The 17,509-nt window shown below is 46.7% G+C and overlaps 2 protein-coding genes across 8 annotated transcripts in view; both read right to left on the reverse strand.

Moving 5' to 3' along the window:
- Positions 1 to 2,968, reverse strand: part of LOC110312365 (leukotriene-B4 omega-hydroxylase 3) — a 12,105-nt gene extending 9,137 nt beyond the window's left edge. Inside the window, exons 1-3 of one of the 6 annotated variants that reach the window (XM_021185907.2) lie at positions 2,761 to 2,958; positions 2,304 to 2,505; positions 181 to 325 (exon numbers count right to left, since the gene is read on the reverse strand). In XM_021185907.2, the coding sequence (XP_021041566.1) occupies positions 181 to 325; positions 2,304 to 2,501 (343 nt within the window). In that variant the 5' untranslated portion in view covers positions 2,502 to 2,505; positions 2,761 to 2,958. Of the gene's footprint in view, positions 1 to 180; positions 326 to 2,303; positions 2,506 to 2,760 lie in introns of all 6 variants that reach the window. The other 5 variants (XM_021185910.2, XM_021185908.2, XM_021185909.1 and 2 more) reach the window with 5 other exon arrangements.
- Positions 2,969 to 10,019: 7,051 nt separating this feature from the next.
- The window catches only part of LOC110312367 (cytochrome P450 4F6), a 22,424-nt gene continuing 14,934 nt past the window's right edge, over positions 10,020 to 17,509 (reverse strand). For both annotated transcript variants that reach the window (XM_021185915.2, XM_021185912.2), the window contains 8 exons: positions 15,830 to 15,951; positions 15,115 to 15,382; positions 14,730 to 14,796; positions 14,398 to 14,527; positions 11,022 to 11,155; positions 10,864 to 10,928; positions 10,651 to 10,733; positions 10,020 to 10,286 (listed from right to left, as the gene is read on the reverse strand). In XM_021185915.2, the coding sequence (XP_021041574.1) occupies positions 10,109 to 10,286; positions 10,651 to 10,733; positions 10,864 to 10,928; positions 11,022 to 11,155; positions 14,398 to 14,527; positions 14,730 to 14,796; positions 15,115 to 15,382; positions 15,830 to 15,951 (1,047 nt within the window). In that variant the 3' untranslated portion in view covers positions 10,020 to 10,108. The remainder of the gene's footprint in view (positions 10,287 to 10,650; positions 10,734 to 10,863; positions 10,929 to 11,021; positions 11,156 to 14,397; positions 14,528 to 14,729; positions 14,797 to 15,114; positions 15,383 to 15,829; positions 15,952 to 17,509) is intronic.

Below are 17,509 nucleotides of genomic sequence, written 5' to 3' on the forward strand. Positions count from 1 at the left end.
AGAAGAAGAAGAAGAAGAAGAAGAAGAAGAAGAAGAAGAAGAAGAAGAAGAAGAAGAAGAAGAAGAAGAAGAAGAAGAAGAAAGAGAGGGGGGAGAAAGGAGGAACTGGAACACTGTCAGAGAGACATAGAAGGGATTGAAAGTCCTCAGATCCCCACCACCAACAGTTTCCATGGGTACCTGAGGCATTGAGGATAGATCGGACGATGTCAGGATGGCATAGAGTAATAACAGGGACCATTGGCCCAATCCACATCAAAAAGCCTTGGGGGTAGGTACCCACCAACTGAGTCAGTTCCTTCATGCCCTGCTCTGTAGGAGTTACCTGCAAACAATACAGGGACAGTCACTTCTTGAGGTAGTTTATATCAAGGATCAAATTGGCTGAGTACAGATGGCTGAGGTACAGATGTTCATGACCTCTGGATGTGTCTGTGTTGGTGTTTCAAATATATATGTATTATTTGCATTGGTACATAGTGTGGATAGCACCATCCAACCCACTGAAGATCTAGAGACAATAGGCAGAGAGGGGGAAATTTAGTCTTATTTCCAGAGCTGGGACATGCATCTTCTGCCATCAGATATCAAATTTCAGGTCCTTGTGACACTGAACTCCAGTATTACACCTGATCCTCCATACACCCCTGGGTTTTCACACTGTTGTTCCAAGTCTGAGTTGCTCAAAGCCTACATTCCTGAAATTCCAGTTTGCAGAGGGCATACTGAGGTACTCCTCAGTCTCCACAAAGATATAAGCCAATTCCCATAATGCAATGTAACCCTTCTTTCTTCTACCTTACTTGACATATATGTGTAGATACGTATCTGTGTGTATACATGACTGTGTATATATGATTGTGCACTGCATAATGACGTTTCTGTCAAAGACAGACTGTACAGATGACTTTGATCTCTTAAGTCTGCAATGAAGCTAAAGAATTTCTATTGCTTGTTATTTTCCCTCCACATTTCTGTGTTTAGATACTTTCACCTGCATAAATACCACGATACTACAAATTACCTACAATTTTCAAGGTAGCACCATGATGTACAAACTAGTATATTAGAACGATTGGTACCATGTAGCACAGGTGAGCAATAGATTACTAGGTTTGTGTCTGCAGACCCTGATGTCAGCACAATGACAATTCTACTTCAGGACAACTTTCTTAGGATGTTCTCATCACTCCTCAATATATCACTCTGTGTGTGTGTGTGTGTGTGTGTGTGTGTGTGTGTGTGTGTGTGTGTTTTCTCCAAAAAAAAAAAAAAATAACTAAGTTTCCTTCCCAGGATTATCAGAGAGTCCCTTCTACAGCCTTTGGAAGTGACACAGTCTCTGTCATAAGTGAACCAGTGTCCTGGTTGTGCAGGAATGACAAGAACCCTTGCATCTGTCAGTTTTGTTTCTTCCAGAGCCATGCCCAAGCCCCAAGTGTCCATTTCAGGCCCTTCAGTGGACAAGTTATATTGTCTACCTATGACCTTTCATGTCCTGACTGGTCCACAAGGTCTCCAGTTCCTCCCCTGAACAAAGGGCCACACACCAGGGACCTTCTACCCTAGGCAGGCTCCAGGGGAACAGAAGTGACCTCTATGTCTCTATTAGAGTGGCAGCTCCTATCCACCAGCACCAGCTGCCCACCAGCCTCAGACAGAGCATCCTGAACTTCTATATACAGTCCACATTGAGCCATTTGCAAGCAAAATACCTAGGGCTAAGCCACCTAAGTGGAAGAGCAGATATAAATCAAAGTCCAAAGGTGGGGTCAAGGGTGGGGTCAAGGAAGGTTCATGGGAGGGTGAGGAACAGCTTTTACCCAGCTAGCAATGCAGGACTCACTGTCTATCTTAGAGAAGGAAAGCATGATAAGGAGAAAGTGGCCCAGGGAGGGGGCAGTGAGAAGTCAGCCTGCAGCCCAGCTGAGCCCCACCTATGCGCAGTGTAGGAGAGAGATCAAAGATCAATACTAGAAAACCATAGGACTGAGATGGGCTCACACAAAGGAAAAGAAACAGTCACAGTCCTTCTGGAACCTCAAATCCAACAGCAGACTAAGGAAATGCCAGGAGTTCTCACTCTGTATATCCCACCGTGAGAATCTCTGTGCATCCTTCAGTGAGAGACAGATAGAAATACCAGAGCAGCCTATGGTGAGAGTACAGGGGGTGAGAAAGGCTTGGCAAGGCACACCAAAGATCAATATCACCTAACCTTCTCCATCACTCTGAGTCCCATTCCTGGTCCCTCGAAAGTCTGTCCACTCTGATACTCCCACCCATCCTGATGCCATTCTTACCATGCCCACGTGACCCATAAGCCAGTTCCGTTTGGGGGGCTGAGGGAAGCCATGGAGATGACGATAGTTCCTATAGGCAGCATAGATCTGGATCAGAATTCGGGCCAGGATCCAGGAGGCCCCAAGCAGTAGCAGGGTCTTCCATGGGAAAGCCACCTCAGGCCCCAGTCCCAGCCAAGACAGGTTCAGCTGTGACATCCTGCTGGGTGAATAAATGTGCAGTGAGTAACTGAGGTCCCGGAAAGGGACAAGAATCTCAAGACACTGGACAGAGGACAGAGCAGAAAGGAGCCTTGAGAACCAAGGAAATGTTGGGTGAAGAGGTATAGGAGTGGAGAAGAAGATGAATAGGGGAAGGAGGGGTATGCTGGTGAGGGGAATGACCAGAGCTAGCAAAGCATGAAGGAGCAGAGATATTGATTGGAGTTAATACCTCCCTAAATTATGCAAAACTAACCAGGCTTCAGTTATTCAGAAACTACTATCCCCAAGGCCAGCTGGCTTCCTGTGGCATTCCTGCTTGGTCAGCTGGCCTTCTGCCCTGCCCTGGCCTTGAGTTTTACCCTCCCTATTCCAGACTAGGTCCCTAAAATATAACCACCCCCAGCTTGGCACCTCCACTCAGGAACAGGTATCTCTACCATACCTTCCCTCTTCTCCTCTGGGACTCTTTTATCCCTTGCTTCTCGATGCTTGGAGGGTGGGCCATTCTATGCCAGCCAATCCCTGCCTAGCCTGGATGCCTCCTCCTTGCCTGGGAAAGTGGCCAAGATGGGGGTAGGATCAGCCTGCTGCAAAGGAGAATTATCATAGGCTTGCAAAAACATGGACATCTGAATCTTAGGACTATTGTGGGACAAGGTTGGCTCTGGGTTATGTATTCCCAGCATCCCTGCTCCTCCAAGGACATGGCACACTAAGTAAAAGGGTGAACTTTGGAATCTACAAGGTTGGTGATCAGAATATGGCCAATCTGGTTCCCAGTCATCTCCTGAGCTTTTGTCAAAATGGGTTGTGAGGATGGCAGGCACCAATTTTTCAGTAGAGCAGTAGAAGGCTATGGGATTGGAGAGCCTGCCCACCAGCTGCTCATCCTGGTGGATTTCAAGTCCAGTCTCCTCAGCTGTTCCTCTGTGTGTGTGTGCGCGCGCGCGCGCGTGTGTGCGCGTGCATGTACCCCTATGCCAGTGAAAGCCAGAACAGGAAATCTGCTCCCCTATAGCTGGAGTTACAGGTGGTTGTGAGCCACCTGATATGGATGGGTGAGTGAAACTGATCCTCTTGAAGAGCAGCAAACACTCTAACTGCTTAGTCATCTCTCTAGTTTCCTTCCTTCCTTCCTTCCTTCCTTCCTTCCTTCCTTCCTTCCTTCCTTCCTTCCTTCCTTCTTAGTCTTTCCCTTTCCTTTCTTTCTGATCTTTTTCAGACAGTTTCTGTGAGCAGCCCTGGCTGTTCTGGAACTTGCTCTATAGATCAGGATGGCCTTGAACTCACAGAGATCTACCTGCCTCTGCTTCCCGAATTCTTGAATTAAAGACATGCACCACCACCTTTCTTTTCTTAAATAGAAAATAATGCTTTCCCAGATAGCACTTTAGTTAATATTTACTCTTCTGTATGATCATTAATTTATGTATTTTGAGTTTTGGAGACAATGTCTAATGCTATGCTGCTAAGGATGACTTAAACTTCTAAAACTCCTAATTCCAAGCCTGAGTACTGGAGTTACAGGTGTGCCACACTATCCTCAGTCTATGTGGAACTGGAGATCAAGCCCAGGGCCCTCTTCTATGCTAGGCAAGCACTGTATAAACTGGACTACAACCCCATCCTTCTAACTTATATTTTACAAGAGCTCAGAGGAGAGCAAGGACCTCCAGGGACAGTGGACAGGAGTAGGGACTACTTGGGCTGGGGACAGAGCAGAGTAGCCTGGACCACGTGCTCCCTGAAGCTATATTATTCTTAAGCAGTACTTGCCCCATCCTGAGCCCTCTCCTATAGCCCCACCACCAGCAGCTTGGTAACTTCTCCTATGTTCCCCACAGTCTCTTCTCTCTTCTTTAGGGTCTTTTCCCCTGGCTTCTGACCTGGATGGGTTTATGGGGGGGCTGGATTAGATTGGAGCAGCCAATTGATTTCAGATCTCGCTCCTTGCTCTGGGTCCGGGAAAGTGGCCAATATGTGGTGGTAGGGCTGGCCTTGTTTACAGATAAGGTATCTCAGGGTTGTAAACCACTTGATCTTTAGAACTTGGGCACTTCTTTCTGGGATAAAGGGCAAGAGTGGGGATGTGAGCAGGGGTTATTCTGAGTCACCACATGTTCAGAAGCTATGCCCTTCTAAAGACAGGATACACTAGGAAAAAGAACTTGAATTTTAGAAGCCAGAAGACCAGGACTAGATTAAGCCTGGCCCCAGAGCAGCTTGCAATGTGGAAGGGTGGCATGCAACATTTCTCACTATGGAACTAAGGTTCTGTGATGCTCCTGCTCAATAGCCTCACAGCCTGGGAAAATTCATGCTCTCCCTGTGAGGCTTAGAGTCTAAGCACAGCGGCACAGGAATAAAGGAAACAGCCCTGCTAGAGAGTACTCAGGTCAGACTGGAAAAATAAGGAGCTTGGCTGTGAGAACACAGCTGAGGTTTTGCTGGTCTGCTGGGCAAGGGCTAGAGTAATGAGAACACGTGCAAGGTGGAACTGAAAAGGGTGTTGAGGAGATGAGGTTCACTCAGGAGAGGACAGAATCAGGGGACACTGAGTGAGTCCTCTTCCCACCCCATCTTTCTTTGACTGCCCAGCTTTCTTGATTGCCATCCTCACAGCTGGGAAGTGAGCTGTCTATTGAGGAGGAGAAAGAATAGCCAAAAGGAGGGGTGAAGGAAGGACCTGGTAATTACTACCGGAGCTGCTGTGAGCAAGTACTGTATGCAGAGTGTGTAGGGAAAGTACTATATTGTGCAGAGCCCTCTCAATAAAATGTGCTTATTGTATGGGAGGGTGTGTGGTGCTTAATCTTGGTGGTCAACTTGACTGGATGTGGAATCAACTAAGAGACTTTCCTCTGCGAGGGCTTATGAGGACATTTCCTGGAAGGATGAAGTGAAGAAGGCCTTACCCCTGGAAAGCATCACCTTCTCACTGCAGCTTAGCTATAAAGAGGCCTGAAGGAAAAGCGGGGTTGCTTGTCTCTGCCCACCTTTACTCCTTGCTTTTGTGTGAGTCTACTCTGACTGCTACTTTTGCAAACATTGGAAGCCAGATCCATCATACTTCCAATGGGGGTTGAAAATCAATGGCTCTTCAGATAGCCCCAGTTTTGAACTGTGGAGACATCCAGCTAAAAGGACTGAGCAACTGCAAGTTTCTCAACTTCTCCACCATACAGACTCAGCTAGAATTGTGTGAGACATGCTAGTAAATCCCTTACTAACGTATGGTCTTTGTATTGGCGCTGCTTCTCCAGAGGACAATGGCAACCATGGTGGTGTACATAAAGCGTGTCTGCTTCTGGCATGCAGGTGGCCTCAAGGTTTCCTATCACGTTCTCCTTCATCATTTGAGTCTGAGTCTCGGCTGTCACATGGTGATGGCATCCAGAGGAGAGATGTCCATTTAACAGAACTGTTGCTCAGGGAGGACAAGCCCCTAGCTCAGATCACATGATCTTCCCAAACAACCTTGAACCTGTCCAGACTCACTCTGTGGTTGGTCTCATGAAGCAAGTGCTCAAAGATTCAAACCCCAAGCAGCACGGCTGCAAGGAGAGGGGAGAGCAGGGAGTCCTGGGCTCCCGACACTGGTGGGATGATATGAACTGCATCACCTCCCTTCCCCTGCCTCATTGCCACCTCAGTTCAGTCATCAAGAACATCAAGAATCTGCCTCTAGAGCCCTCAGAAGGGTGGTGTGTGCTCTTTCCAGAATCGCCACTGCAGTCATCCACTTCCACACACATTGAATGCATGAAGACTACTCCTTCCCACCAGCTGTGCATTCTCCACAGTCAGGAGACAAACAGGGTCCATGCCCTCAGGGTAGAAGCAGGCACAAGAGAGTTAGAAGAATTATACTGGCATTTGCAGCAGAGTTTCAGAGACTCACAAACCTCCACTTTCCATGGGCATCATGGTTCTTGGCAGAACAGGAAATAAAACAGTGTAGCAAACAAGGCATAGACGATGAAAGTTTGCTCCATCATAAAGCAAAGAGTGGAGTATTTCCTAGTTAAAAAAAAAAAAAGAATATTTTTTCAAAAGGGATGGGCATCCATGAAATTCGAACTCAGCTGTGAAAAGTATGTGCAAGACGTCTGTAATGAAGACCTCGAGGCACTGATGATAAAAATTCAATGTGATTCCAATAAACGGAGAGACATACAATGTTCATGGATAGGATGGCTCAACAATGTTAAAATGCTTATTCTCTTCAAATTGACCTGTTGATTTAAAAAATCTCTTAAACAAAATTCAAGCAGCACTCTTTGTAGAAATAGACACACTGGTTGTGAAATTAATTAATTTTGAGACAGGGTCTCACCATGTAGGTCAAAGTGGCTTGGACTTTGCTGTGTCCACCTGCTACTGCCTCCTGAAAGCTAGGATTAAAGGGATGTACTACTATGTTCAGCTGATTATGAAATTTATGTGAAAACCTAAAAGGCATAAAATAGCCAAAAATTATATGAAAATAAAAATATAACTGAAAAAATCCCTTCAAAACACACTATACCATTATGGGAATCATGGGGATATAGAGAGAGTATAGTGGGTTGGTCTGATGCTGTTTGTATTGTTGTGCTAAATATTGACCCCTAAAGCCTGGTTGCTCCCAGAGATGAGAGAGTCAAGTGTCAAGTAGTTTTATGTGTCCTTGCCCTCCATGTTATTCCTGAATGGTGAATTAAGATGCTTACAGCCTAGAGCTGGGCAGAACTGAGCTAGGTGGGCCTTTGGGTTACTGGGCTTGGGATCAGAAGGGAACCACAGGGGGTGGAGCGGGGAGGAGAGGAAGGCGAAGAGAGAAACCACTGTGGGGTAAGAACCTTAAAATTGTGGCCATGAGGGTTAACCAATTGGAGCTAAGAGCAGCCCAGACAAAGCATAGTAGCTTGGGGTTATCGATAAGAAAGCACATTCTAATAACACAGGGGGTAGATAGCTACCCAGCTTTGATTATAAATTAAAGGTCGATCATGTCTCTTTTCTGGGAATTGAATAATCAAAGGTAGGGTAGAAGTTCTTGATTGAGATTAAATATATTCCACAAGACAACTCAGCAGTTAAGAGCACTTGCTGCCATGGCAGAGGATCAGGGTTCTATTCTCACGACCACTGTGGCAGCTTAAATGCCTGACTCTGGTTCTTGGGGATCCAATACCCTCTTCTGGACTCTGTACACACCTATACTTATGTATGCAGTACACTCATATAAGCAAAACACTCAACACATAAAATTGAAATTTGTTTTGTGTTTGGGGACAGTGTTTCTCTACATAGTCCTGGCTGTCCTGGAACTTGCTATGTAAACCAAACTAACCTTGAATTCACAGAGATCCATGTGCCTCAGTTTCCTGAGTGTTAGGATTAAAGGCTTGCACCACTAGATCTGACAGAAATGGTCAGCCTTGAAAACATACATACAAGTAACTATCGAGACTTAGCAGACTGTATGTAGGAATAGATATGTATGTGTATATGAATTTGCATATAATAACAATTAATGAAAAAGAGGCCATGAATTTGATGGAGAGTGGGGGACGATCTATGGAAGGGTTTGGGATGAGGAAAGGAAAAAAAGAAGTGTTATAACTACATTATAATGTCAAATATATATGAAATAATGAGCATGGTGGCCAAAATAACAGTAGCAGTCACTGAAACAGCCCACCCAGTGACTACCAAAGTACCCATTTTCTATTCCCCTCCCAAACAAATGACACACAAAATTCCCAAGAGAATCTAACCCAAAGTTCACCTGTCCCTTATATTTGCTCAAAGTCTAAGATCTTTCATGCTGTGTAATGCAGTGGGTGACTATGGCCCGAAAAGTATTAAATCAAAGGTAACTGTTACCCCAACACATCAAAGAGTGGAATCACCAGTGTAGTAAGGCATTTTAAAAATCTCACTTGAGGGGCTGTGAGATGGTTCAGTAGGGAAGACAGCTTGCTGCCAAAACAGATGGCGTGCATTCAATCCAGGAGGCTAAAGGAGAATTGATTCCCAGACGTTGTCAGACTTCCACATATACACTGTGGCATGTACATGCCCCCCAATAATAACTAACTATAATTTAAAGTACAGAGATAACTGTGAGGAGTGGTGGCAAGCAGTGTTAATCCCAGCACGAGGGAAGCAGGCACAGACTGATCGATCTTTGAGGCCAGCCTGCTCTGCATTGCATGCACCAGACTAGCTAGGGTCACACAGCGAGACCCTGCCTCAAATACTCACTTAAGATGTGCATCACTTCAAGGTCAGCTAAGTTATATGGGTTACATTTCTAGCTGCATGCAGAGCGCACACCTGAATGCTGTCCCAGTTCTCTAAGGGAATACGTTACCTGCAAAGGCAATACAGTACAGGGTCAGCTGGGAGGGTAGCTCAGTGGGGAAGCACTTGCCTCACATGGGCCCTGGGCCCAATTCCAGCACAGCACCCCAAAATCCCAAACCAAACTAGACTAGAAACAAACACTAGAGACAATTGAAATGAGTGCAGAAAGCTAAAAATAAATTGGACTTGAAGAAGATTTTTGTTCTGAAGCCATTTCCCACAACAGAAAAGAAAAAAAAAATATATATATATTTTAAATCATGTTTTTTGAGGCGGTGCCTCATGTATCTCGGGCTACCTTGGAACTTATGTAGCCAAGGATGACATGGAATTTCTGATCCTCCTGTCTCCAACTCTCGAGTGCTAAATTTTAGGCTTGTGACACCAAGCCCAGATTATGGTGTGTGTCTTGCATGGTAGGCATTCTACCATCAGATCACTGCCCCCCTTCCAGACAGTATTTCATTGGGTAACAAAAGCTCACGTCAACCTCTGCTCCAACATCCCTCTGCTTCTGTCTCCCAAGTACTGGGTCTATAGATGTGTGATCAACTGAAACTCAGTTTCTGTTTTGTTTTTTGAGACAGGGTTTTCTGTGTAGCCTTGGCTGTCCTGGAACTCACTTTGTGGACCAGCTTGGCCTCCAACTCAGAAACTAAATGTTAATGGTCTCGTGATGGGAGAATTTGAAAAGTCAAAGCCCAGAGCGGTTACATAAGGAGCATTTGTGAGAGCCTCCTGCCGGAGCCTGTGGGAGGCTCAAGGGACAGCTGCACTACTGTTGAAAGGGCCATAGGAAGCTGGGGGGCCTGTCGGTGTGATTCATGTAGAGTTAGCTGCTTTAGTCGTCACAAGGTCTGAAAATTATATAAAACCATCCCCAGCGGTTCCAAGATTCCCCTCGCTTAAGGAACATCCTGCTTCAGATTCTACAACTATCCCTTCATATGTAACAGGCCAGGTCTAGTGTAGTGTTCCACTCTTAAATGTTGTGCCAGAAGGACAGAAGCAGGAGGAAAACCTGCTCCCCTCTCCTGCTTAAACATCCGTGGTGGCTCACAAGGTCTTCCAGTAGAAGTCTCATCAGCACGGAGACCCTCGGGGACCACCCAGGAGGCATTGAGGATCTTGTGATAAAATTCTGGTCTGATGCTCATAGTCACTCAAAGAACAGGAGGCAGTTCTGTTTATTCAGAGATTTAAAGAGGTAGGAGCATGGGTGAGCAGGTCCCAAGGCAGCTGTGAGGTCACTGTGCGCCGGCGCTCAGCAGCTCCACCCGCAGCCACAGCCCGCCCTCCGCGCGCAGGATCAGCTCCGGCTTCCGGCGCGGATCCTTGTCATCTGGCAGGACGCGGAAGCGCAGCAGGGTCAGCGCCAGCGCTACCTTTATCTCGCTCATGGCAAAAGTCTGTCCTATGCAGTTCCTGCGGAAGGACCGGTGGGGACTCTGACTGCGTGAGGAACCAGCCAGGCATCCTCGGATCCAACCTGGCTCAGTCCCCTCCCCCCACGGTCAGGAGGGCCAAGGGGGCACTGATGTGCCTGGGACCCTGCGTGGGTGTCCGCATTTTTGGGACCTGGCCTAGTCCCAGCGCCCAGTACAGACCAGGGCGTGACTCTGAGTACAAAGCATCAGCCTTTGACCTTGCCACCGCAGGCTCTGCACACCTTTGCACATAATGCAGGCAAAGGTCGAGGAGGAGACACAGAATCCTCATTCACCCAACTGTCCCCTGGTCCCACTGTCAGACCCAGACTTCTCCCCCTCACCCAAGACCACTTCCTCACCTGCTCCCCGCTGAGAAGGGAATAAAAGCCAGAGGTGACCTTTTCTGTGGGTTTTCTGGGTCAAATCTGAAGGGGTTGTAGACCTGTAGGCCAGGAAAGACTACGCTAGTGGGTCATGTCTCTTCCCCATGTCCAGGCTGGTAGCTCTGGTTTCTCTGGTAGGCTTGTGCCTCTTCTCCAGGCTCCAGAGTTGGGGAAAGGGTAGAGTCGCACCTCAGGGTCTGGCCAGACTGAAGGGTTGTGGTGAACCCCAAAAATGCTGATGACACAGATGTTCCCTGTTGAGCAAGGAGACAGTTAGGCCAGGTCCATGATGCTTCTGGGGACCACCGTCCTACCCAGGCCCCTCCTTCCACTGATACTGAGGGCACCTTTGGGGATGACCCGGCCATCTGGCAGCTGAACGTCCTGGGTGCAGCATCGGGAGATTATTAAGACTGGGGGATGCAGCCGCAGACTCTCCTTGATGCACATGGTCAGGAAGGGCAGCTGGGCCAGGTCGTCCCTAAGGAACACAGCACACAATTGTCCAGGAGCAGAACCAAAGTCTCTCTGCCACCGAGTGAGACTGATCCACAATTCTGTACCTAAAATATTGTTTGTTCTTAAAAATATTAAAAATTTAAAATTATCCATGTTCATGTGTGCTATATGTCTGTGGAGGCCAGAAGAGACTTGTCAGTGGACCAGCTTGGCCTCCAACTCAGAAACTAAATTTTAATGGCCTCGTGATGGGAGAATTTGAAAAGTCAAAGCCCAGAGCGGTTACATAAGGAGCATTTGTGAGAGCCTCCTGTGGGAGGCTCAAGGGACAACTGCACTACTGTTGAAAGGGCCATAGGAAGCTGGGGGGCCTGTCGGTGTGAGGATGTAGACATGTACAGAGGCAGGAGAGGGCCCTGTGCTGCAGACACTGTGGATATAGGCATGTGCAGAGGCTACCTGTAGTGGAGAGATGGCAGCTCAGGGACCCAGCTGAACACAACATACTGAGTTCTAAGACAGCCTACATAGTGAGACTGTGTCTCAAAAAACAAAAGATTAAAAACATTTTTTAAAAGAGTTCTTGTATACCGGAAAAGAAAGGAAGAAAAGAAAGAAAAGCATAGAAATTCCAAAGTTAGGAAAACAAAGTTATTTGATATGTCAAAGAAAAAGGCATGTGTGGTAGATCTAAAGATGATTGCCATGTTCAGCATGTCTGTACAGTGGTGTTCATTCATACAGCACAGTGTGCCACAACTTTTCAGATTGTTCATCACTTTCAAGTTCTCTGATATATTCTGATGAAGACACAAAGAAATGAGCACTCTCTGAGTCTCTGTGTGGAAGTGGGATTTTCCAAGAGCCACTAAGTTATAGAACTCAAAACTTTTGAATAAAATGAGTGATGTTTTAAAAATTATATGTATATGTATGATGTGGGGGTGGGGGGGTGTGTCTGTGGTGTTGTGTTGCGCCTGCAGAGGCCAGTGACATCATCAGATCCCCTGGAGCTGGAGTTCCAGGTGCTCCTAACTGCTGAGTCACTTCTCCAACCCCAGCATAGATTCCTAAGGCCTGACTTCAGCAACTAGCCTTGGAATTTGTCCTACACGGGCATTTATATGGGCTACAAAGGGTCCAAGTACACAGATATTTCCTACATTGTGTCTTTAGAGGAAAGGCTAGAAGGCCAACAAGATGGCCCACAGGATAAAGACACCTGCTGGCAAGACCTGAGAACTTCCGTTTAACCACTGGGTGCCACATGGTAGAAATTCTACAAATTGTCTTCTGAGTTCCACATATCCATCATTGTACATGTGTGCCCAGGTGCATGTGTGTGTGCACACACACATATACACAAACACATACACACATATACACACACAGGCATGCATGCACACACATGCACCCTGAATAACATACAAAATGTGAAAAAGAATAAAAGCCATCAAGAATGGAACGTTTTGATAAGTCATGGCACACTCATTTAACAAAATCCAATGCAGTTAGTCAAAAGGTAGCAATAGGAAAATCACTAGTTCTATTACACATTGAATAGTAAATCAGCACAGAGGTACTAAATGGCAATTCAGCAATATTTGTTCTCACTGAAAATATTTCTATACATGTGGAATAACTCTCCACACGTATAGAAATGAACTGAATAATGGTGGAATGCCATTCAGAACACAAAAGAAGGAACAGCTAGGCACAATGCTGAGTAGAAAAATACATACACATGGTATGGTAGACACTGCTGAGGGAAGACCTACGAGGCCATTTGACTGAAGGGCCTAGAGATCACCCAGGAGACTAAAGGAAAGCAAGCATGGAGAAGCTGTTTGCCCAGCTGCAAGGCAAGCAATACCCTCCAGCCTCCAGCTAGTGACTTTCAGGCTCTGTGCTGCATTCATCCCTCAGCCAAGCTCCCCAGGGAGCCTCTAGGCAACAGTGAAGCACACGGACTACAAATGCCTAGCCACTTCTGCCCACCGTCTAACTGTCCTAAAGACAGCACACCACACATCTTTCTTATGTTCATTTTGAGGCAAGTATTACTTTGTAGCCTAGCTCCCTAGTGCTCAATATAATTGGCAGTGCCGCCCTGCCCCCACCAAGATTCCTGCCTGGATCATCACACCTGGCTTTTCCACTCTCTCTCCTGCCTTCCTATAGTGGCTTGCAAAGGTCTTCAGCAGACACACCTCTGGTTACAGCTCAAGTTCTTAACAGTTCAAAACACTGTATTCCCAGCTCTAGTCTCATGAGGAGCCTCCCTGGTCCGCACATGCGCATTTCCCAAGTATCCAGGCATGTTATGTCCCCCTGACTCCTAAGCATGCCAAACGGTCTCGTGCACGCTTTCCTCCTGGTATAGCAGAGACGGCTCCTTCTGACTGTCTCATTCACTGTACCATCAACCAGCTTGCCTTCTTTTTCTTCTTCTTCCTAACTCTGCTTTTGTCAGTTTACCTCAGCTGTTCTGTAGACTGAAGCAGAACACTTGAGTCCATCATTGTGGTACCAGTGTGGGCAGAATAGTAAATATTCCATCACAAACCGGCAAACTTAAAAATGCATCTAGGAATTGACATGGTGACGTAGATTTATAATGCTAACATTCAAGAACGGGGTATGGGGATTGATTTGAGGCCAGCCTAGACTACAGCAACAACTTTACTTCAAAAACTGGTAACCCTTGATTTTGAGACAGGTGTTATACCATGTTGCCCAGGCTGGCCTTGAACTTAGAGGTGTGACAGGGTAGGCACTATGGACATGTTCCATGAATGAAGGGATGTATAGCTTTTACCCATTGAGATCCTTGTGAATCTCCAGCAGTGAGTGAAAGGTGTGAATCGAACAGTAGAGCAGAGATAAAGGGGAGCAAGGGTCTTAGGAAGGGAAAAGCAGAAGAGCAAAGGAGCAAGGACAGTCTGTTCTCCTGGTGCTGTCACTAACTTTTCAAGCAGCTCTGTAGGGAAGATTTCCCCAGGCTACAGAGCATACGGGTGATTTATAAAAGCTTGCTCATGTTGCCTAGCCAGGCAGTGGTGATAAGAATGGGCTTTGAGATCTTTCCATCACTAAACATATAGCCTTTCTCTTGATGGCTAGGATGGGTGTCTTCCTCTGAGCTCAGCTCTTATGAGCACCAGAAAATGATGGAAGAATCAACAAAAAGAACTTCTCTTTCCCATCTGGGGAGCAGAGGCAAAGAGAAGGGCCATAAAACAGACAACAAGGACCTGAGCTCACCATTCAATCTCCTCAGACTCTCGGTCCCTCAGCAGCTCCTCAACCTCCTGCCGGCAGCGCTCCTGGTATTCTGGGTGCCTCGCCAGGTTGTAGAGAATCCAGGAGAGTGCACTGGTGGTGGTGTCATGGCCTGAGGGACAGACAGGAAGGCTTGTGTCTCATGGCTGTTTCAGCATCACAGGCTGGACAGTGTCTAGACAATGAGGTCCCCAGGAAGGATGGAGAAGGAAGGGATGGATGGAAGGAATGAGATATCCTGGGTGTCCCCCAACAGATGAGTCTGGGACTAACAGTTTCCCACCCTTTCGTTAGCCCTACAAACAGACCCTCACCTCCAAACATGAAGGTGTCAGCCTCTGCTCGGATGTCCTCATTCGATAGTCCCTTACCATGTTCATCCTGCACACAAAGCAAGACCACAACTGATACAGTATCTGAGCACGTCTGAGTCTGTCTTTCAACAAGTTCTGACACCCACTGAGCACTGGGGTCCCCTTGTATTATCCTCAGAGCCTGCCTCACAGTTTTCTTCTCAGTTTTCTGTTCTTTGTTTCTTCTACACCATATTCAGCAGAGCCACCTCTAAAACTTACCTCTAACTGGACCCTCCATTTTACAGTCACCATCTATGTCTCACTAGAACTCTTTAGATTAAGTTCAATTTCTATCAAGGTTGAACAATGAGATCCATGCAACTTAGATTCCAGAAAAACCCACCTCGGCCATCAAGAGAACATCAATAAAATCTAAAGTTTTGGTCTTAGTCTTGGCCTGTAGGAATTCAACACCCCGAGTATTGAGGGCGCTGCGTCTCTCCCTGATGACAGCATCTGTGAAGTTGTGCACCAGGTCGCAGGCTTTGCGGAAGCGACGCCCATCAGCAGTGAGGTAGTACAGGAAGTCCAGGTACAGGAAGGGCTGGCGGTGCCGTTTCACTACAAGGGAGCTAAGTTCCAGGATTGCAGCAATGTATTTGCTGTCAGACCTGCAGGGCAGGCCAGAGAGAAAGCAGAGTCTTAGGACACATGAAACCCCAGAACACCCCAAGGCAGAGACACAGGACTAAGACACCTCACCCACCCTCACCCATCAAAAGTGCCCTCCAAAAGTACTTCTCTCTGCCTCTCACTCCTTAAGAGCCTCATGTCCCTGATTCCAGGTGGACTTCAGCATTATTATCATCTTTCTTTCACTCAGCACCTGTTTCTGCAGTTCCTCCTTGATGTTCCGTATTTTCGGCACCGTGCTCAGATCTTTCCCTCTCTAGATCCTATGTTGTATATCTACCTGACTCTCAGTCCTCTAAAGAGTTGTTATCTAAATCCAACTGTGACTTTAGCCCACCTGTTCTTCTGGCCAGTCACAGTGTCCCCAACCTCCTCCTAGGGTCCAGGGCTCAGGTTCCCAGGCAAAGACAGAGAGAGAGACTCACTCTTGGCAGTTGCTGTCGACACTGAAGATGCATTTCTGCAGGCTGTCCAAGGTCATGAGGCTGATGTGTTCAAACATATCCAGACGGGAAGTGCCCTTGGAGGCCAGGCACTGCCACTTAGCCTGGCCAGAGAAGTGGTATAAGATTGGGCTGAGTCTGGTCTTCTTTGCACCACTGCACTCCAAACACCAGAATAGTCCCACCCTGCTCGGAGCCAACCTTCTGGTGCTCTGCCCTAAGCACTGCACCCAGGGTAAGCCAGACATGGGTGAGCACAGACGTGTTATCATAGGAGACTAACATGCAAGGTGGGGAGGCAGGAGCACTGGGTTCAAGTCCACCTTCTCTGTTCAGCTCACTATCTTCTCAGTCCCACCTCTTCAACTTAATAATAACTTTTTAATAATAACTAAGTTTTAATAATAATAATAACTAAGTTGATCTGATTTTTTTGCTCCACAACCATACTTAAATATTTGCTTCACTACTTATATTTATACTTACTTATACACTACTTATACTCTCTTACTGCTGGTGAATTTTGACACACTCTCTGACCTTTCTGACCCTTAGTTTCTGCTCACCCTGACATTCTCTGTGTCTCTCTGTTCTCTGTCTGTGTCTGTCTGTCTCTCTGTCTCCATCTCCATCTCTGTTTCCGTCTCCGTCTCCGCCCCCGTCCCCACCCCCGTCCACCTTCCCTTCCCCCTCCCCGTCCCCATAACCCAGGTCTCTCCATGCTAGGAAACCCAGACTCTCTCAAGGAAGATAAAAAGCCAGGATGGATCTAGCTGGACCACCAAATCCAGTGATGTTATTCTTTTCTTTTTTAAAAAAAAAAACTACTTTTCTTAGCTAGTCATAGTGTAATATGCCTTTAATCTCATCAGGGACAGGTGGATCTCTCTGAGTTGGAGGCCAGACTGGTCTCCACAGTCACTGTGTCATAGTGAGTTCCAGGACAAAACAAAACAAAACAAAACAAAACAAAACAAAACAAAACAAAACAAAACAAAACAAAACAGCAGCCCCTTTCTTTTGTTTTTAGTGATGGGTAGGAGCCAGGGCTTGTGCATGCTAAGCAGGCTTTCTAGCACCAAGCTATACCAGAGACCTTGCTTGTTTGAGACAGGGTCTTGCTGTGTAGCTATGAACTCACTGTACTTCTGCTTCATCTGCTAAGTGGGGGGATCAAAGGTACCACTCATCATGCAGAGCTTAAGACAAATGACTGTAAAGTGGTGTGGTGTGTAAACAGCGCTACTGTGCAGCAGACAGCGTTAATGTGTGCTGACTTTCCAAAGCTCCTGTGACCAAGAACAGAAACACATCCTTCTGAGCTTTCTCTGTATGTAGGAGCATGGCTCCGTGTGTTATCTCGTCTATGCTTAAGTATAAATTATTATTCCCACTTTACAGACAGAAAATTGCAGAGTGGTGGTGGCACATGCCTTTAATACTAGCACTTGGGAGGCAGAAACAGGCAGATCTCTGAATTTGAGGCCAACTTGGTCTACAAAGCAAGGTACAGGATAGCCAGGGCTACACATAGAAACGTCTCAAAAAAAGGTGAAAGACAGAAAGACAGACAGACAGAAAGAAAGAGAGAGGGGGGGAGGGAGAGAGACAGAGACAGAGAGAGAGAGAGAGAGAGAGAGAGAGAGAGAGAGAGAGAGAGAG

Source organism: Mus caroli, chromosome 17 (assembly GCF_900094665.2).
Source record: "Mus caroli chromosome 17, CAROLI_EIJ_v1.1, whole genome shotgun sequence".
NCBI lineage: Eukaryota > Metazoa > Chordata > Mammalia > Rodentia > Muridae > Mus > Mus caroli.